We start from the raw sequence: 22,525 nt of genomic DNA, 5'->3' as shown, positions 1-22,525 counted from the left end.
GCCGCTTTCGACAGCAAAATGAGCTAGATTTCACTTCCTCTCTTGTTATTATGGTTTTCATTTTTTTCACACCCATCACGAATGTATATCCAGTACGATATAAACGTTGGAAAACTAAGGTTGGTTATGAGTTCGTTCTCAGTTCGATATTCATATTGGATATTGCCGGTAATTTTCGAACGTTCGCCAAAATGTTTATAGGGTCTTTTCATAGAGAATTTTTATGTGTGTATGTGTGATTTTTTTTTTCAACCCACTAGAATTTGAAGGGAGATCTCCCTATATGAGGAGTAACAGAGTACTCCCCTTGACCTGATTTCAGAGCAACAAGACAGATTTGTCGGTTTTGTACTCCCTTATTACTCGCTTAGAAGTCAAATAGGAGATCTCCTAAGCGAGCAAGTAATGAATGCTCTCTGAGGCATGATTTAGGGGCATTAAACGAGATTTTTCGCTTTTTTTTACTCCATATTGCTCGCTTAGGAGAGAATAATGGGATATATTCTAAGCGAACAGTTAAGTTCTGAATGAACTCTCTGATTGCTCATTTAGGAGGTAAAATGGATTACTCGCCACCCTAGGACATCCCGTGTTTAAGGGAGTATATAAAATTACATGCTTATACACAGAAGCATAGGGAGCAATGGGGAGTAGTCCTATACTCCGAGGGAGTACTCACCGAGCAATCGTGCGATGATCCCAAGTTCCACTGGGAAATTCTTTTCTCGCCCAGTTCTCGAGATATTTGGAAAATTATCACATCGATTTGTTTTTTTTTTTTTGTGCTGTAAAGTTTTTAAAAATGTATTAATCAAGTTAAAATTTCATATTTATTTATTATTTATGTCTGTGAATCAACCCTAAAAATTTGAAACAAATCAAACATATGAAGTGTGAACCCGTCCGTTTTGGTGTGGAACGCCCCATATACAAATGTATTGCTACCAAATTCCAAGTATTAATGTGAAATCCAATCTGGTAAGAAAAGTATACACAAATGCGTATTTACTTGTGTGATTGTTACGTGAATATACTTTTTTGTTTTTGCATCATAGCTGCTTTTTAAATAATAAAACTACAAAAGATTTATAAAATACGCTTGTTGTGCGGTTTGCGATATTAAACGCTCTGTGGTTATCAAATTTTTAAGTTCATTTTTTTGTTGGTTCTGCATGATTTTTGTGCTTTTGTGTTACGCTATAATTCTACATACATACCAGGGATGTAGCGAATATTTGCATTCGCATTGGTTTTTTTTTTAACATTCCCATTCGCATTCGCATCAAACGATATGAATGTTTTGCGAATACGAATGTGTACATGGGTAGAGAGTCCACTCTAATGCAACATTTAAAAAAAAGAGCGCGCAATATGCATGTGAGAATGCTGAGAAAAGAACACGCCAACTTTACAGCCCTGACGCAGGGCAGAATAAATGCAACATTATTTAGAGAAAAGAAAAAGCTATAATATTGTCGAAATGGCTCTAATACTATGTCTCCATTGAGAGATTTATCCATTAAGATTTAATAAATCCAGTTGCTAAATCACAACCGTCTCCATTATCTGTCAGAATTATTATCAGATTATTGGCTTCTTATTCGTGGTAAATATGTATGTATAATATATAGTTTGGAAAGTGTAAAGAATGGTACCATATTCCGAATCATTTTCCCGAATTTAAGAAAAATTATCAAAACGGTAAAAAACATTTGCGGAAAGAAAAATTTTTGTAGAACTCTCTTATTCATAGGAGGGAACCGAAAATCCAATCGTGGGCCTTTGGCATATCATGAATACGAACTGAGTTCTAGAGGATGTTCGGTGCAATGTTATCGAAGCAGAACCATTACCGAAATTTATAAATTTTTTGTCGCAGCGCGTAAATGACTTATAGAAAGCGGAGAAGACTCTACATGATATTACTATAAAACATTTCTTCTAAATTTTTAGTTTTTAAAATAATATTTTCTTAATTTATTACAACCAAAGTTATGTAAATATTTATTACTAATTTTCCTCCCAAACTAACAAAAAAATATAAACCCCTAAAAATACGAAAATTCATGTTTTTATGATAGGCTAGATTTCAATGTCCTCAACTGTATATTGAAAACACAAATGTCATTTGACTTATGGCATGTGAATTTGTGGTTGCCACATCCAACAAATTGTACTTATTGATCAATATTATTGAAGATTTGACGAAGATTTAACTTAAATCTACTGCCTTTCGAGATTTAATTTTATATGATAAATCTCAAAAGATTTAACGTCAAATCTCGTCAGAGGGCTAAATATTCATTAAGTCTCACAATGGAGACATAGTATTAGTCTGTCTAACGTGCGGACAATAACTTTTAGTTTCAGGCGCTAAACGGTTAAATAGTAAATATATTGATGGGCCTTCAACAAGTACTGCTAAAAGTCTTAAACGGCGTTTCCACGGCAACCGAATCAAGTGGTTTGCTTTCTCAATTACGAACCGCGGATCAACCAGTGATCGGACTTTTACCACAATGTGGTATATCTACAACTTTTTTGAGCATCTACCACACAAGGTCTGAAATTTACCAAATATTCGCGTTTTTGAGTATTTTTTTCCTCGACATTATTTTCTTAATTTTTTTAATTTTAAGAGAAAAAATTGTTGAACGGGAGGATAAAGAAACTGTCAGATAGTAAATTTTCTCAATATGCAATTTTTCGACAGGAAATGTGATTTTATTGTGTTAAACTGCAAAATATAGGATTAATAAAAAGAATTAATAAAGAAAATATTAAAACTCGGCGATATTTATGAAAGTATTAGCAAATTTCAGTTGTTTACTTTTACTTGAGAATTGTCAAAACGGCAAAACCCAAGTAGCGGTTTGTAGAACGCGCCCCGTTTGTTCGCTACATCGTTTGTTCGATAAATATCCTTATATGGAGGGAACTGCTTTACACTGTCAAGTGAAAAATTGCCAAAACTCAACCCAATTTTTAGCAACTTCAAATTTGCACTTTATTATACTAAAATTTAAGTTTTATTTGGAGATTCTAATTAAAGAGTTTGCAATTGCAGAATTTTTTTAATTTTTGTATAAAGTTTGATGAAAAACCTGAGATCCACCACATTTTTTCGAAATCTACCGCATTTTTTCCAGATTCTATCACTCGAAATTATTTTAAGTCCGATCACTGCGGATCAACCTGTTTACACGTCACAGTCGTGATTCACTTTGCGTCTCTGCTTCTTGTTCTTTGCTTTTGTTTATTGTTTATTGTGAATTTCAACGGTGGAAAAAAATGTGAAGTGGTTAATTAGCTAAATCAATAGTTTTAACGAATCTAGCAATTTTTTTCAATGTTTGTGCTGGTGGGGATTTGTGTGGTCTATGAGTTTTGACAGCCGTTATCGATAAAAATTAGAGAAGACAACGATTTGTTCTTGATTCGCATGTTGATTGGATCTGAATCACCTACGAATGAAGTGATTCGCTCTCAAAATTTTTTTATGGCGAATTACGTGATTCGGTTCGTAATTGGGGCGCCAATCCCGAATGAGAGAGCGAATTACGAATGGGAGAGCGAATCACTTGCCGTGGCAACATTGTTTTATAAGCAACATAGAAATAATTTTAGATTCCTCCAACGAAAGCGAATGTTCGGATGTAGAATCTGGAGACATTAAAAATTGTGAAATTAAAGGCCTATCTTAAAGAGAAACGAGCTCATCTCTGTGAAAATCCTCTCGATTGCTGGAAAACTAAACTAAAATACGACAAATTAGTTGCGTTCGATAACAAAATTAGCCAACACCAGCCAAGAATCAAAATAAAGAGAGTAAGCGAAAATTCTCTCCCAAAGAGAAGAAAAAGCAAAAAAGTAAACGAACAGGAAATTAGCCATCACTTGCAAAAACCGGAAGAAGAAGATACACCAGCTGACTTTGTTTATGTTTTATTTGTAAACAAACTGAAATTCATGTTGCCTCCATGGTATAAAAAAGGAAAGTGAACGTTCAATGTGCGCCAGGAACATTTCTAGAAGTAAAAACTAGTTGGCGCTATCATAAAGTCACATAGCAGGCAGCCAAAAAGCATATAAATACCAAAACTCGAAAAATGCAATTTTGTTTGTTTACAAAAATTGTAACCATATGTTTTGTGATCATATGTTTTCGTGTTGGATAATTTTTGCTGACTAAAATTTTGCCAGTACAAAATGAACGTTTCTCTTGCATCAAAAAGAACGCCTGCTCTCTCAATTTTTGTGTGTTGGATAACTTTTTGTCGTTATCGAACGCTATCCAGTAAAAATTTGGAAAAACTATTACAAAATTTTTGACTTGTCGAACGCAACTATTGACAGATCTGGCCCGCAAATATTTGAGCGCGTGAAAAATATGACATTTAAAACTTTTCTAATACATAAATACATACATATACCACATATACATATGTAGGGAAACTTCTAGTACAGTGTCGGTGAAGTCAGTCACGTGCTTTGTGCTTTTGTTGCTGAGATCGGTACGAATGGTCACCGTACTTATCTACCCTTGTGGTCAGCTGCTTAAGTTAAGTGATGATTTGTCTAGTTTTGGTTTTTCCTTTTGTTTATTTAATGTTTATAGTTTTTTTTTACGTCTAGTACATTACATAACCAGAACCACATTCCACATTTCAAACTTCGTACAAAAATTACAAAAATTCAACAAACTTTAAGAATTACAACAAAAAAAAAAACTTTTTGTTCAGAATTTTTAAAAAAATTCTAGGTATGCAGTTACATATTTTTTTATAACTTATCTTTAATATGGACCGTACTAAAAGCTCATTTTCATTAAAATTCGTACGTGTCCCACCCGATTCGATTTCGATTTTTTTTTATAATGAAGCCACCATTTTTGTTGTAGTTTTTGCCAGATTTTTCGATATAAATGTAAGCTGGAATTTTTTTCGTATTTTGCATATATGTAATACTCCTATATTGGCAGTAAGAGCTAGTACCGTCCGAAAACACTACAGTACAGATATATCAATAAACACGTACGAAAGAAAAGGAACACATACGTTTATAAATAAACATGTACACAACACATACACAAAAACAGCTCTCAGGTACACAATACATTGACAAAAACAGTACTAGACTGTCTCGCTTTGATTTCGGAATGCTTACACACTGAGAAGTTAGCTTACTGCCAATATAGAAGTATTACATATATGGTATTTTGTAATAACTCATATAATAGTCAACTAGGTGTAGCTTTATCAAAATGTAGAATCGTTGAGTGCGTTATACTTTAATTTAAACAAGAACGAATATTTTTTCTGAGCAAACGTCCCACCCTTGACGTTGGAATCACCCTGCTTTCAATGCAAAATAAAAGTGCAACCAAAACGAACGACCGATAGTTGAACTGTACGTTTTCTTTCTGTTATTTTCTCTGCTTCGTAGGGTAAGACAAATGGCAAAAAGGTATCACCTAATTTTAGGCTTTTCGATTGGTCCACTTTTTAAACTTTTAATGCAAATCACACGGAAATTTTGAATAACTACCATTTCGCAACCGATCAAATACAATAATTCTAGCCAAAAATGTCTAACAATAGTAAACCGTGGGATGAGTATGGTAAATTTTCTAAAAAAACTAATTAGTTAAGGCAGAGCTATTGAAATTTTATATGAAAATAGCATTCAGAAAATCACGCCCATCATCGCATCGTTTTTTTTAAATCCATATGTATGTATGTATATCGGTGGGGTTTGTAAATACTTGATTCATATTGGACAGGATACAGAAAGAAGGTAGTTCCATTTAATGACATTCGTTGTTGTTGTTAACGATTTGACTTTTAATAAAATTATGACATTTCATCCGAAGAAATATATTTTTTAAGCAGAAGATTTTATCAGTACATTCAAAGATGTGGAGTATGATGGACTTGAAAATTATGCCGGCTACATAATTTCGAAAATGGGGTAGACGACTAGGTTTCAGAACGCATGAAGAATGTGATCAAAATTATACTTAAATATCGTCGTTTAAAATACAAAACCATGTATCGTCGTTCTGCAAAACCGCATAACTGACATTTTTTTTTTTTGCCAAAAATTGGATTTATTGACGCAAACCTTATCCATTCGCCCTGAAATATACTAGCCAGAAATGAAACGAAGAAGAGAAAATTTTTTAAATAAAAGTGTTTTCACTCTCAAGAAAATAATTTATGAAAACTCACTTACGCCATTTTGTTGATACGCGGTTATGTACTTTCAACGACGATATGTTAATTGTTTAGCGGTCAAGTCGACTTCAGGTTTTTTGCATAAATTAGAATCTTTAAATTCAAAGTTTGTGAAAGTTAATGGTGATGCGCTAATCACAAAGCCTATTTTTTTATAAAATAAAAAAAGAAATTTTAAAGTAAACTTGAACCAAAATATAAAAAGGTTTTATTTGGGAAGAACATTCTTTAGAATTAGATTTTTAAATCGCAAGATTGTTTTCAAAATAAGAAAATGAAAAAATAACAGCATTGCGCGTCGTTTTTTAAAATAACAAGTAATTTTTAGCAAAAAAAACCGACTTCAACTCCCATATAAAAAAAATATATATATATATCTCATGATCCACCGATCGGATCTCAACCAGATTAGTATGGGACCACCTCTGAGACACTACCTTTCCGAAGCAAAAAGAATTATCGAAATCGGTTGACGTGGTCCAAAGTTATGCGGTAACATACATAAAAAAAAAAAAAAATATTCCGACGAACTGATAACCTCCTCTTTTTTTGGGAGTCGGTTAAAAAGAAGAATTACAATGAAGTCTTCTTTAATAAGAGAAAATAGAAATAGAAGAAAAATAATCATTATGTTAAGACAATATATAAAAGTCCTTTCATAATAATTATCAGAGAGATATATATTTTTAGGTCTTCAAAGACTTTTATTTTAAGACTTATATTATAAAAGTCTCTTCATAATAATTATGAGCGCGAAAAGATTTTTTAAGTCTTAAGAGACGGGACTCGTTCAGGAGCATTTCAGGATTAGTTGTGGCCAGTTCGGGGCTAGGTGGTACCCAGTTCGGGACCCGTTCGAGACTATATACAAACTTTTTTCGCACTCATAATTAGTATAAGTCTCAAAATAAAAGTCTTGGAAGACTTAAAAATATTTGTATCAATGATAAATATCAGATATGTCAAGACTTTTATAATATAAGTCTCAATATAAAAGTCTTTGAAAACTTAAAAATATTTATCTCGCTGATAATTATTATGAAAATACTTCTATTATATAAGTCTTATAATAATAGTTATCGATAACTTCACAAAATTTTCTCACATAATTATTATCAAAAGACTTTTATAATTCTTACGAAAATTTTGATGACTTTTTTAAAACTCCACCATTAAATAATTATTAAATATTCTGGGTCTCTGCTTTATATTTTATATATCTTTATATATAACAAGTAATTTTTAGCAAAAAAAAAACCCACTTCAACTCCCATATAAAAAAAAATATATATATATATCTCATGATCCACTGATCGGATCTCAACCAGATTAGTATGGGACCACCTCGAAATCGGTTGACGTGGTCCAAAGTTATGCGGTGACATACATAAAAAAAAAAAAAAAAATATTCCAACGAACTGATAACCTCCTCCTTTTTTGGAAGTTGGTTAACAAGCCACAATAATGCTACTTCACTACTTCACTGAGAATGAATAAAAATAATAATAAATAAAAATAATAACTTCAGAAAGAAATCTTGATAGCGTTGCCGCCATTCGGAGAAAAATTTTATATATACAAGTTATTTTTAGCAAAAAAACAACCGACTTCAACTCTCATATAAAAAATATATATATATATATATCTCATGATCCGCTGATCGGATCTTAACCAGATTAGTATGGGACCACCTCTGAGACACTACCTTTCCGATGCAAAAAGAATTATCGAAATCGGTTGACGTGGTCCAAAGTTATGCGGTAACATACATAAAAAAAAAAAAATAAAAATAAAATATTCCGACGAACTGATAACCTCCTCCTTTTTTGGAAGTCGGTTAATAAATAGATTGCTTTTGTGTGTTATCGCATAACTTAAGAACGGATCAAGCGATTTGCTTCTTTTTCTTTCAATTGATTTCCTTCTGTCTGTATAAGGTTTGTAATGTAAAAATTGTAAAATTTGTGTTGCCAGATATCTGAAACATTACAAAAATAACTTTAGTTTGAATGAGCCACCTTACTGATACTTCACTGAGAATGTATAGAAAAATTTAATATAGAAAAAAAATAGATAGGGTTGCCACTATTCGAAAAAATCTTTAAATATAAAAATTAATTCCTGGTCGTGTGTTATCACGTAACTCTAGAAGGGCTCAACCGATTTGTTCGATTTTTTTCGTTTTGTTTCCTTCTGTCTGTAGTAGGTTTGCAAGGAAAAAGTTGTAAAAGTGGTGTTGCCAGATAGCTGAAATATCAGAAAAAAAAAATTAATATAAACAAGCCGCAATAATGCTACTTCACTACTTCACTGAGAATGAATAAACAAAATAATAAATAAATAAAATAATTCAGAAAGAAATTTTGATAGGGTTGCCACCATTTGGAGAAAGATTTCATATATATAAATAGATTGCTTGCGTGTGTTATCGCATAACTTAAGAAAGGATCAACAAATTTGCTTTCTTTTTACTGCAGTTTGTTTCTTTCTATCTGTTGAAGGTCTGTAAAGAAAAAAAATGGTAAAAGCGTGTTGCCAGATATCTGAACATCAGAAAATATATATAATATAAATGAACCGCAATAATTCCATTTTTCTCAGAATGCGTAAACGATATTGGTATAGAAAACAAGTTTAAAGGATTGCTGTCTTTCGTAAAATCTACGAAAAGGGTATTTAAATAAAATATTTACTTATACAACATAACAGTGCGAATATAAAATGAAACGTGTATGAGATAGCTCTATACCAGAGGTTCCCAAACTTTTTTTTCTCGTAGACCCCTTTCAAAAATTTACTGGTTTTGGTGGACCCCCTGGTGATACATTTCTAAATATTCCCAAAGCTCGTAAAAAATTAAATGTGAAAATTAGATCTAACAATGTAAATTTGCATCGCGGGTGAATTCAAAAACAAAACTCAGAGTGGCCAAAATAAAAGTAAAATATTTTCTTGTGTTCTATTTATAAAAATAATGTGATTACACACTTGTAGGTTTTAAAAAATAGAGCTCGTAAATGCATCAAAATACTCTGTCGCTCGGAAGAGTTATATTTTTTAAGAGCACTGCGAGCGCTAGCGTTATTTACATTATCTTCACCATAAACTCATCAAATGTTCGGTTCCCTTATGACTTTGCAGTGGACTATGTGTAAAATAGTTCATTTGTGTTAATGGCATCATTTTTATTCTGAGCTGGCATCATTTTTATTCTGAGTTTTAAAGTGAGACGAAAAATTTAATCACATTTTTAAAACACAAAACTTAAAACATCAAAACGGCTAAGCTTTTTCCGCCAAACTTTTCAGAAACTGACAATAGAGAAAAGAACGAGTTTAAAAAAATCGATGACAAATAACCAAGCAAGCAAGAACCACAAAGTGTTCCACCGTCTCATCTTCTTCAAGGCAAGATGGGCAAATGGACTTGTTATTTACGCCTATCACAGTCAGGTGTTTGTGCCACGTGAAGTGACCAGGCAGCAGTCCAGCAAGTTGTCTGCGGAGTCGTCTGCTCAGTGAGAGCAAAAAATTAGATAGACCTTGTGAGATTGAAGGCAACATGAGTTTTGCCCACCTGCATCCATCCCCTCGATGCCTCTCAGTCATTTCTGAGCGAAGTATTCACCCAGTTTCTGATGGTGGCTTCGATTGCCGAAGGTGGGAGTGCTAAAACTAGTTGCGGCACCCAGAGTAATACAACCTCGTTATGTTCACCATCATATTTTAGTCGAGACTTGCATTTCCTCTACTTAAATAGAGGGCTGGTCAATGCCTTAAGTGCAGTTTGGTTGTTAATGCAGTCATGTAAACTCCTTCCCCTCCACCTATGTTCCACCACGTAGTCCATGGCTTTGAGTATTGCAATTACCTCAACCTGGAAGACCGAAGCATATTCCCCTACAAAAAAAAGTGAAGCTTATCTCCATTAACCCCGAAAAATACCCCAGATCATGACCGAGAGTCAGTTTTGGAGCCATCAGTGAAGATTCGACAATGTGTGAGTCCGGTCTCAGCGATGTAATCAAACCAGCATTCAGTCTCAGGGAACTCAATATGATAGAATCTCTTCAACAAAGGTAATGGTGGCGTACTATCCTGTAGCATTGAAAAGACACAAGTGCTTACATCTCTGCCGCCAGCAATTTTCGCCGCGCCCCACTCATTTTCATACCAGAGTCCGGTTCTTTTTAGTCTGCAGGTGGCCATTAAGGCTTCCCGACGTATGAAAACACAAATGGACGGTAAGTACAGCAGTGCGTCAAGAGAACTATACACCACTCAAAAAAAATTTAAGTTAAATAAAGAGGCTAAGTATCAAGCAACCATTTTGGTTCTTTACATCGAAACCAGATAAATTTTCGGGGACCCCCATTTACAACTCATGGACCCGCATATTTTGTTCACGTCACCGTGGAGCCCCGTCGAGTCTTCCGTGGACCGCTGGGGGTCCATCTGGACCACTTTGGGAATCACTGCTCTATACCATATTTTGAGACAGGGTTGTCACCTATCGAAAAACCTAATAAATATTAAATAAATCACCTTATGCAATTTAATTTTACAATTAAAGTGTTTGATGATTAAATGATCTTCGCTATTGTCTGCAGAAGAAATTTGGGTAAAATGTCTTCATCGTCGGTAAAAACCTCGAAAAATTACTCACATACCAGGGATGTTGCGAATGTGGAATTTTAGACACCCGCGGATGCGAATGCGGATGCGGATGTTTAAACGCTAACATCGGCGGATGCGGATGCGAATGCGAATGTCAAGTATTTTTATACCTGAGCGCACTTGTGCACAAGAGTATTATAACTTTGCTCACATAACGGTTGTTTGTAATAGGCAAAACGAATCGAAATAGATATAGACAAATGTATACATAAATGACCAGAATGGAAGGAGAAATCGATTAAGCGGTGACTGTCTGTCCGTCCGTGGGTCCGTCTGTGCACACGATAACTCGAATACAAATTGAGATATTTTAACGAAACTTGGTATGTGTATTTCTTTTGAGCGTAGGACGGATGGTATTGAAAATAGGCAAAATCGGACGATAACCACGGCTACCTCCCATGCAACGGTAGTTTTCATAAATACGAAAACTGCGATATTTTAGTAACTACTGAAGCTTATTCACTCAAAATTGATATTTACAATCATTTTTAGGCGAAAAATAAGAATATTATAAATTTTTCGAAAATGGGCGTAGCCACGTCCACTTATGATTGCATGTGTATAACTTGGGAACCGCTTCGCCAATCTCCCAAACTTGGCACAGTTTTTGGCCTTCACAAAACATACCAATCGGCTGAAAATTTTAAAAAATCAAATAATAACCATGCCCACATCCCATATAACGGTAATTTAGAGAAATACGAAAGCTTCGATAAATCAGTAAATACTGGAGTTAATTTATTCAAGATTGATGTTTTCAATAGTTCTTTAGCAAAAAAACACTTATAATAAAATTTTGGAAAATGGGCGTGACCCCACCCACTTATAATCACATATGTGTATCTCGGTAACCGTTCGATCAATGTGTACCAAACTCGGTATGATTATTTGGCAACCACAATAAATTGAAAGCTATCGAAATCGGACTAAAATTACGCCCATTTTTTCATAACGGTAAATTTCAGAAATGCTTGAAACTTCGATTTTTCGAAATTCAAGGACGCTAATTTTACCCAAACAATCCCTTGAAAAGAAGTAACATTAATATTGAATTTTGGAAAATGGGCGTGATGCCGCCGACATATCTATATAAGTTTATCTTATTATATCTAACTGAACGTTCTATCGAAGATTTTTGCTTACCATGTAGCGGTAGTTTTCGGAAAGGTGAAAAAACTATATTGAATACTAGCGCCGGGTATTTAATGTTCGGCTCCGCCCGAACTTAGACTTTTTTACTTGTCAAGAAATAGTTTAAGCGAGTAAATTAGGTAATTTAGTTAAATAAAAATTGTAAAGATTAGTAATGTAATGTAAACTATAGTCAGGTTACCCACATACGGGTATTTCTCTTTTCTTTAACTCAAATAAAATATACGTTGTTCCATGATTCAATAATACAAGGTTGTGTAATTTGTGACAGCTAAAATTTGACACTCCTTTATCTAGATTCGTATTTTGGAAGTAGGAGAAAGGGGAAGAATGTGAGCGCAGTTTGCGAAAACGGTAGTAGAATGGTACTACAAAAAGTACGCAAGTATACAATTAGAAGTAAAATGTATATTATTAATTCTATGCGAATTCGCAATAGGGGTATTCTCTGAGTCTTGCAAAGCCCTTGCACGGTGCACGGATTGCACGGTTTGCAAAATACGAAAACCGATTTTTACCGTGCAATCTGTGCACCATGCAAGGGCTTTGCAAGACTCAGAGAATCCCTAATATATTTGGTGTTTTAATGGAAATACTAAACAATACATAAAAATATGCATTTTTGATTTAAGTTATTCGTCATTTCCGGGAACAAACCTAGAATACCGACCGTTCAGCTATGCAAAAACGAAAAATGCAGATCAGTAGAACTTTTTGTGCTCATTTCAACCATGTCAAAATGATTTGGCGCACGTAAAAAATGAAGAGGTTCTAGAAGGTTAAAGTTCAATTTTTAGATATTTTAAATATTAATATCTTATGATCTTAATAACCGAATAAAAAGCTAATGACGTCACCATAAAGGTAATTAATTTGTTCTTCAGCTGATGTACATAATTTATACCTTTTTGTATTTTTAAACCAAAACGAACAAATATTATTTTTTCATGAAATAACCTTTTTTGAAGAAACTGCATAATTAATGGTAAAGAATTTTATATTATTTAGAAAGTACAAGTTATTATCTTTAATTCGATATTACATATTTTATCATGATCTACTTTTGGGTTTCAACAATTTAGTGATAATAAAAAATATCTTCTTTTTTTTACCTGCGCCAAATAAATTTGGTATCGTTGAAATCAGCGTAAAAAGTTCTTTCAATCGGCATTTTTGGTTATTTTATAGCTAAACGGTCGCTATTCTATACTTGTTCTAGAAAATTACGCAAACGAAGGTGACGCCAACGAATATTTAGTATGAATTATTTTTGGTTTTACTACTAATATCACTAGAAACTATAGAGTAAGCAACATTCTGCACAAGTAAAGGAGCCGATTTTATGTGTGGGAGCGAGAAGACTGTTTTTTATAAGCTTTTATTTAACTTGGTCATCCCGCGCAAATCGCGGAAATTTCCAATCGATTTTAAACTGACTTCCCGACAAGTTAGAGACTTGAAATTTTCAGCATAGTTCCAATCACGATGACAATGCAATTTAAAATATAAATGAATTCCCCATATGGTCCAGGGGTCTTGATTCAAAGGCGGTCAAAAAATAGTAAGATTTATGGCTAACAGAGCGTATTTTAGCAAGGAAGGTAAAACCACTATAAAATTGTTAAAGCTGTCGGCGATAGTGTAGCTAAGCTACTTGTGGCAAATTCTGATATCAACCTAGTCTAGATATGAACCTCGTTGTAAGAATTAGAAGACTCCAGATGTCGCCCCGACAGAAGAAGTTAAATATTGCGCCTAAATATATGCCAGGCTACAACGGAAATGGACGACACGCCATTTCTTTAAATAAAATTAACTGCTGCTATATGTACATATGTATGTTTATACAAACCATAAGCAAACATTTTGCTTACCAAGTCTTCTGTTCTCTTTCATTGCAAGTTGAATTATTTTAATATCTATTGCAAAATTTTGTACATAAAATGAAATAACACTTTTTAATATACAACGCTTTTATAAATGGACTAAAAATTATAAAATGAAATAATGTAAAAAAAAAATATTTTTTAAAAACAAGCTTTTATTAACATGTACAATCAAAGGAATAATATAAAGTAGTGTAACAAAAGATTTTTTAGCAAGAAAATTTTGTCAAAACTGCACTAAAATGAATAAAATAAAATAAGTTAAGGTCTCGTTAAAGTTACTAAAAGCCATTTAGTGAAAGGAGTTATTCAAACTCTAATGAAAATTACTAACAATTTGTACTAATTTACTTCGTTTTTAAAAAAGCTTGTCGCGCGAATAGTAAACCGACATTTAAATATCTGCATACATACATATACATACATACCTAACCAATTATGCATGTACGCTGAATTCGCCGACAAGCTTTTTTGAAAACGAAGTAAATTAGTACAAATTGTTAGTAATTTTGGCCTTTAGTAACTTTAACGAGACCTTAACTTATTTTATTTTATTCATTTTAGTGCAGTTTTGACAAAATTTTCTTGCTAAAAAATATTTGGTTACACTACTTTATTTTATTCCTTTGATTGTACATGTTAATAAAAGTTTGTTTTTAAAAAATATTTTTTTTACATTATTTTATATTACAAAACCTTTCTATTATTGAATCATGCGTTGTTCGATGTTCTTATAAGAACCAAAGTTCATCTAAGATTGCCAAGCAGGAAATAGAAGTAAGGAAAACAGTGTCACGAAATTTGCTATAAAAGTTTAAAGTCTGTAAGAAAGTCAATAATAGATAAGATTTAAGAAAATGCAATGCTAAAATATCAAAAATTTCACTTGTTTTTTTAGTACTTGAATTTAAAAATTGGAACATTGTATCCAATAAAAAGTTTTTAAAGGGTCGTAAATGAGGGCCACTAAATAACAAACTTAAAAAACTTGAAACTTGACAAAATTGTAAATTCTTTTCGATTGACGCTGCACCAGTCGAGAGGACTTTCAGTTATATTTATTGTTTTTTTTTATTGCGGTGCAATAATTCTTTTTTGAGAATTGCATCGGGCTGCAAATGTTGGATGTATCCTCCTGACTTTCATCTTCACAATCTAGTATCATGGCAAGATCGTTGTTTAAACACCGTTGCTTTCCAAAGAATTCTTCATTCTCATTCTTTTGGTTGTTTCTGAATTTGGAGAACCTGTAACGTCAACAGCGTTTTTCGACTTTAGTTTTTGTAATTAGTTTTTAATCCTTTCTTGTGCCTGGCCAGATATACGTTTTATCAGTGCACTTGCACAATATTCCAGGGACCGAAAATAACAGTTATTTTTTACCAGTTAAACTTGGCCTAATATTTTTTATTCCGAAATGAAAGTTTTTTCTGGATAATAAACAAACAGCTTATCAAAATTAAACAAATTTAATATCAAGGCATAACAAGGTAGAAGTGATTTCGACATTTCTCTCTTTTGAACTGCGACTGAAATGTCAAATCTTAACCCTATAGTATTCAAAAATTTTTTTTTATATAAATTTTCAATTGTGAGCTGTGCGACTGATTTTAAATACATAATAAAATGAAAAGGAATTGCGAGCGGTGCGTTGTGTTAGTCAAGAGCCTGGACAACAAACTTGTGCGTTATTTTAAACATTCGAATTGTCAAGTGAAGCAGCAACGGTGGGCAAATTGCTGCCATGTTTCATTAGGAGACTCTTCACATGTGGTCGTGACTTTATTTGTTGCCCATCGCAGGATTGGTCCCAGGTGCAGGATTTATCATACCGAATCTGCAAAGAAAATCTCCCTTTCATATACATACATGGATAGGCCAAATTTCAAATGGTGGTCTGATAAAACCTAAACCAGTATTCCTTGTTGACATAAAGAAACTGAAAGTAATTTTTAATAAATTTAATGGAAACGAAATATCGAATAGCAAAAATTTAATAGCTAAATTATTGAAGTTAAGTCCTGATGTAAATTTAGAAGAATCAAACTTTTTTAATGACTAATATACTTTAGAATTAAGTATTTCAATAAAAAAATAAATGCTCAAAAACATTGGGATAGCAAAAGCAAGAAAATTGTCAAAACGGTTTTATAAATTAGTGTGTTTGATTTAGTGTGTAATTTTGTGTAAGTATGCATTCCCATATTTACATTAAATCGAAAATTCAATAAATAAAATGAAGCTGATTCTAATGAGATTTTAAATATTTTCATATTTACAAAAACTTTAATTTCAAAGATGTTGAGTTTTATCAAATATGGTAAATGCATAACAAAGGGTTAACTTCTTTGTTTACATTTTTTGACATTACAGTCAGGTATGAGAGGGTTCGACTGAATTGTCACTTCTACCTTGTTGAATATGCTTTGATTTAATATCATGTGAAAGGGGACTGAAATAGCTTTTAAACAGAAATAACGAGCGAAGGTTACCACCTCTATTTATATTTTTTTATATCTTTTAATACTAAAGAAATTCATATACATGTTTGTTCTATGGTAATTAATTAAAATTTTTTATTGAAATATTTTTCAATGTGTGGCTTTCCTCGTTTAGATATTTCAGTTTTAAAGCTATTTAAGTCCTCTTTCATTTGATACCAAACTTGTTTAATTTGGATAAGTGGTTTGATTATTATCCGGAAAGGACTTTTAGTTGTGAATAAAAAATATTTGCCCAAGTTTAACTCGTAAAAAAATAACTGTTATTTTCGGCTCCTTCAATATTCGCATTCTCAAAAGATCCGCATTATTAATGCGAATGCGAATGTTAAAATTAAGGCGGAAGCTCCGCGGTTGCGAATGCGAATTCAAATATTCGCAACAACCCTGTTACATACATATTTATCTTCTCTATATCTCTATATATATATAACTAATTTGCGTACGTATGACCGCCCATAACTCGAAAACGGATTGTCCGATTTAAGTAGACTTTTTTTAGTTGTGTTTGTCTTTGCGCAAGCAAAAATGCTACGGAGAAAATTCCGATAGGTTGCGCTGGAATCGAGTTATTACTAAAAACCATATTTATATTCTTATGTTGGCCGTATTCTTTATATGCATCGCTAAGGGGAAGAAAAACATCTTTCCGAAAAATTCGACGGTTGGGGAAGTTATTTAAGACGACCACCCAACCTTAATATTAGCAGAAAAATCGCGAACGTGAGTTGTTTTGTGAAAATGTTGGACCAAAATGTTTCAATAAAAAAATTAATTTTGTACGAGACGAAGTTCGCCGGGTCTGCAAGTTTTTAATAAAAATAGTGCGATCTACGTAAGTAATAAAAATACCAAACACTGATAGTCGGGTTTGATTTGAAATATTATAACATTGGTATAAATATGGGAAGAAACATACTCCGATTTATTGTTTTAATATTATCAAAGGGGCAAGGCCGTTGATAATACTCACAACTTGTGAAACTTCAAACAATTTTATTATCCGTCAAAAGTTTTTTATTGAAACTGCCTTCTTTTTTGTATCGTGGGTACGGACATGATTTTAATTTCGATGAAACTGAAAAAAATATTGCTACTATGGATTCGGCTTGATTGTAGTTCAAAGTACCCATTTTCTTGTGAAAAGTATGAAAGAAAAAAATATAGTTTATGCAAAATTCAATTTCGAAAAAATATTGCTAAATTTTGCAAAAATACATACATATACATATGAATTTTTTACGTTTGACGTAGTCGAGGTCAGCATAACAAGTTACGAGTATGCAGTAGACCACCTGGTCCTAAAATTTTTTTAGGGAATATACATTTGTGTATGTGTTTGTGTGTGGCTATACGAGCGTATGGATATTTGATGTACTGCACCATATTACGAAATGTTTGCTTCATAATTGTGCTTCTTTGCTGGGCTAAATAAATTTAATTTTATAATGCTACTCGTGACATTTTCATTTTGTGTTTTTAAATTTTAGAATTTGCAATCCCGTGGAATTACTACGGACCGCACACGCCTATGTCTCCTTTTGCAGCGCACGAAGTGCCAAGGTAAGCAAAACTACGAGAACTTCAAATGAAGATTGTATGTATGCCTGCAAAGACTTCTATGTATGCATGATAAAAAAATAGGAAGGTAGAACCGCTGAGAGGAATTTTTCAAATTCTTGACGTTTGCAAGCAATTTAATTTTAAAATTTTACACACAAACTCACACACACACTCTCATTTTCAATCGCAAACAGCAACAACTTTGAACAATTCCTTTTTTTTACTCTAAATTTTATATGATTTTAAAATGTTGGCAAACTTCAAAAAAAAAAACATGGCCGACGAATTGAGAGAACGGTTTTACCTTACTATGTTTTTATCATGCTATGTATGTATATGTAAATGTATGCATGTTGAAACGAATACAGAAGGTGGCGCTGATTGTGATATCGCTACCTCTCTCTTGCACATTTTGACGGAAATGTGACGTCATAGTAGATTTTGTGTATTGCCTGTGTAATATACATATACATGTACATATGTATACAAAACATATACATACTGCCAGATCTCTCTCAGCTCTCTCCACTGGCAAATCTGCAAATCTGTGATGACGTCATATTCATCTTACTCTCCCGAATTTCACAACAATCAGCGCAATTATGTATTCTATCCATGGTGAAACAAAAAAGGTGCAATCCCGTATTCCTCGGACTAAAAATAGTAAAACTGTCAAAAAATAAAAATTCGCTCAGAGCGAGAGAGTAACATTGAAAAGTACGGGATCGCTTTCTAGTATAAAATGGTAACTTCTGTCAACTTCAACATAACATCCAAATTTTGGTTGTAAATTTTTGCTCACACTCAGCTCACACATGTAAATAACCAAAAATACTTTCAAATTCATTAGAATCCACTTAAACAAGTAATTAAATACTTTTAACATGAATTAGCAGAGTGCACTTTTCTTTTGATTACAATATGGTTGCCAAACACACTACAGCTGATCGTTTGACCCATTTACCAGAATTTACCAGAAAATATTTCTCGGACTAAAACTTGTGACAGAGAGAGAACGGTATTTACTCTCTTTTTTGTACTCTCAATAGTCAGAGAACCGAGACGGGATCGATCTCCAGTAAAATCTGACTATTTCTGACTGGTCCGGACTCGTACGGGATCGCAACTATACAGAAGGTGGCGCTGATTGTGATACCGCTAACTCTGTCTTGGAAATTTTGACAGAAGTATGACGTCATATGAGATTTTGTGTATTGCTTGTGTAATATACATATACATTGCATATGCAAAACATCCTGATAGATCTCTCTCACCTCTCACCACCGGCGATGACGTCATATTCACGTTACTCTCCCGAATTTTAAATCAATCAGCGCAACCTTGTATTCTATCGGTCTTGATATGTATGTATACAGATTGGCTCGCAGAAAAATATTTACAGTTACCATAAAAATACAAATTTTTGTGAGTGAGTAATTTTTCCAGGATCCTTGAGAGGTAGTGGGGGCTATTATAGAATCCATCGTAGCCCGATTTTTCGTGAAATCTACGAAAATGCGATCACTGCATCCGAAGTGCTACGAACGTGTGTATTCAAAGTATACGCTACAATCGTGGCTATTCAGATTCAGTGATGGCATTTTCGTAGATTTCATGATGATGCGGAGCCTACTTGCAGGATAGCAAGACATATCTGGCCTAAGCGGGACAAGCGTAGATCTCGCCCTCTCCTCCGTTTGGAGCGACCACTGCTTCAACATCTTATCGGAATTCTCACCGGGCATTGCCTGATGGGAACCCACGCTGCTAGAATAGGTTAGCACTCAAACGAATACTGTCGTAGCTGGCCTGATGAGGAGAAAATCAAAAGCGGTGAGCCACTACCTACGCCACTGTAACGCTTTGGAGAGAGCTCGTTCCTCCATTATTGTTTCGAATGTCTGGCTGAACTGGATACAGCCATTATCTATGACTTTTTGCGCTTCATCTGAGCTATGAAGTGGTTCCATATCTAAGGTAAGAGGAGGAACATATGGAGTCTCTAATATGGCATCACAACGGGCCCATAGTGACCTAAGTGTGCCCTTTTCCTGAGGAATGAGGGCAGCCGAGATAACTCAACCTAACCTAACCTTCACGAAAACTCGGACTCGGATGGATTTTGTAATAGCTCTGAGTATAACTACGGTGGCCATATTCTTCAAATAAAAATAAAGAACTTTTTCAAAACAATTTGGTTTTACGTAAAATATCAATTAATAGATATGTATGTATTATTTAATTGCAGAAGTTCGCCTTCTTTATTTCCGTTGTAACCGTGCTTTACTCAATTCCGAAAAGCAGGTCAATAGTTGCTCTCTTTTGTCAATGCTTTTTGGAAATTCCGAATGCAGCTGATTACTTCCTCACTCGGTCTTGCATCGTAGAGAAGCCCTTTGTCATCTTTTGATAACCAAAGCGTTCCGCATTAAATGATTTCATTTGTCATAATTCGTGCGACACAATCAAGCCAGCAGGGCCGGTGTGTATTCATTCAATACACCGATTTCCAAATAAAAGTCCTCTACTTTTTCGACATTATTACTGTCAACAATCACGCAAGTACACTGACTGCTTGTTTGATGGCAGAAGATACTTTGTCTTGTCCTCGTGTTTATTGGTACGGTATACTTAAATTTCAGTCGGTAGCCTTAGTGAAATCGAAGACTTCAAGTAGTCGGGTAGGGGCTTTTTTTCATTAAAGACGCTGACATTCCAAATCATAAGCAAAGATCTCATTCGAGGTTTATTGTTACTTTTCAATGGAACTGGTGGGTTTAAAATCAAGCGTTCTCAACTTTTTCTGGTGGTTTTGAGTAGAATAATACTCTTGTAAATATTTTCGTTTTCGTAGGAAAAAGGGCAATTATCGATATAGTTTTTTGAATTAAACACATAAGTATGTACATACATATGTATACTTCGTTACATTTCCGATCGTTTGTAATTTAAAGGTTGTTCAAAGATTACTGATTAAAGATAAACTCTTAAATTTGGTTCATAACTGCCAAGCGATATATTTAATTAGATTCTACAAGATCCATTTTACTTATTGAGGTTCCCTATTTCGAAATTGGCTTTTGAAAAAGTCAGTTTAATTCAAAGGACGAAGACGGAGGAATTAAGGACGTCCTTTTTTTGGTAAAAGCACAGAGGGGTAAAAAGGACTGTCCTTTAGGTATAGCGCTCAAAAAATATATTTCAATGATGTCATAGATAAAAAGATACAAGAAAACCGATTTTGGCTACTTATTTATTTTCAAAACGTGTCTAGGACCAAAATTTTGGTATCGACGATGGTGCTGGTAGTTACAAACTTTTTTTTTAACGAGGCCGATCCGGTCTAATACATACATATGTGTGTGTGTACATGTGTAAAGCCAAGGCAGTAGAGAAAAGCTTCTATATTTAATTACGTCTGATGTTTTTTTATATCCAAGAAGTACATATGTATGTATAGATATATTTTAGCATAAATACGTACATATTATGTACATACACTTTTATATACATATATACTGATGCATTTACATACATATTGATATATTTATGTAGTTATACATACATGTACATACATTTCAGATATCCAAGACTAGATGTCAAATTGGTGGGCTATGCTTCTTTCGCGCCAAAAAATGTCAAGAAAGAAGTACATGACAAACTGCGCGGAAACTTGCGACGCCAACTATTTAATCATTCTAAAACCCCTACTGAAGATTTACTCGCCGACGGCCAACATGCTACTGCAGAAACAACGCCGATGCCCGATAATTTACTCCAATTTTCTACAGCCATTGAATTAGAGCAAACGCACAGTGCAAGAAAACGACAGTCTGAACACAATATTACTTACCAAAATTTTCGTCATACCCTCTACAATCATAACCACGACCACAACAACCATAAACGTAACCTGCATGAAAACATTGACGAAGTAGGAAAGCAATCAATAAGTTCTAAGCAAATGATTCATCGTAAATCATTGCAATTACATAACGAAGGCCAACGTCCTCGAGCTCATAATCGACGCAATAGTCACCGCCGAAATCATCAACACCACCAACTACACCAACAGCATCCCCCAACCACAAGCCTAATTTCAGCAACACACTGAGAAATCCACCAATAGTAAATTTTCGCTCCAGTGAACAATTTTATCAAATATGTACTTCATTCAAGTACTTGAAGAGGTCGAAAGATGCCACGAGAGACCCAAATGCACAACATACATATTTAATAGTTAGAGTAACAATCTTAATTGTCCAAGGCCGGTCAACTTAATTAGATATTAACAGATATTAACAGTTTATGGAAGTAAAAATATTGACTATATATATTTGACTATTCTAAAGTCAATAGCTTCATTTAAACACTTAGATATACACAATCATATATAGAGGAGTTATTATTTTAAAAATCGTAACCTTTTTTGAATTTATAATTTAGATTCAGCTAAAACTTTTTTTAAAGTTGTATGTACTAAACCATTTGTGCAACAGCATCAATGC

The 22,525-nt window shown here is 33.6% G+C and overlaps 1 protein-coding gene across 1 annotated transcript in view; it reads left to right on the top strand.

The window, feature by feature from the left end:
• LOC118745056 (protein anachronism-like) overlaps positions 1 to 22,131 on the top strand; it is a 223,935-nt gene extending 201,804 nt beyond the window's left edge. Inside the window, exons 4-5 of the mRNA XM_036478592.1 lie at positions 17,945 to 18,017; positions 21,600 to 22,131. Of these exons, the coding sequence (XP_036334485.1) occupies positions 17,945 to 18,017; positions 21,600 to 22,131 (605 nt within the window). The remainder of the gene's footprint in view (positions 1 to 17,944; positions 18,018 to 21,599) is intronic.
• Positions 22,132 to 22,525: the final 394 nt, after the last annotated feature.

The sequence above is a fragment of the Rhagoletis pomonella genome, unplaced genomic scaffold (assembly GCF_013731165.1).
Source record: "Rhagoletis pomonella isolate Grant_MI unplaced genomic scaffold, Rhpom_1.0 Rhpom_scaffold_00008, whole genome shotgun sequence".
Taxonomy (NCBI): Eukaryota; Metazoa; Arthropoda; class Insecta; order Diptera; family Tephritidae; genus Rhagoletis; species Rhagoletis pomonella.
This window is presented reverse-complemented; position numbering and strand designations above follow the sequence as displayed.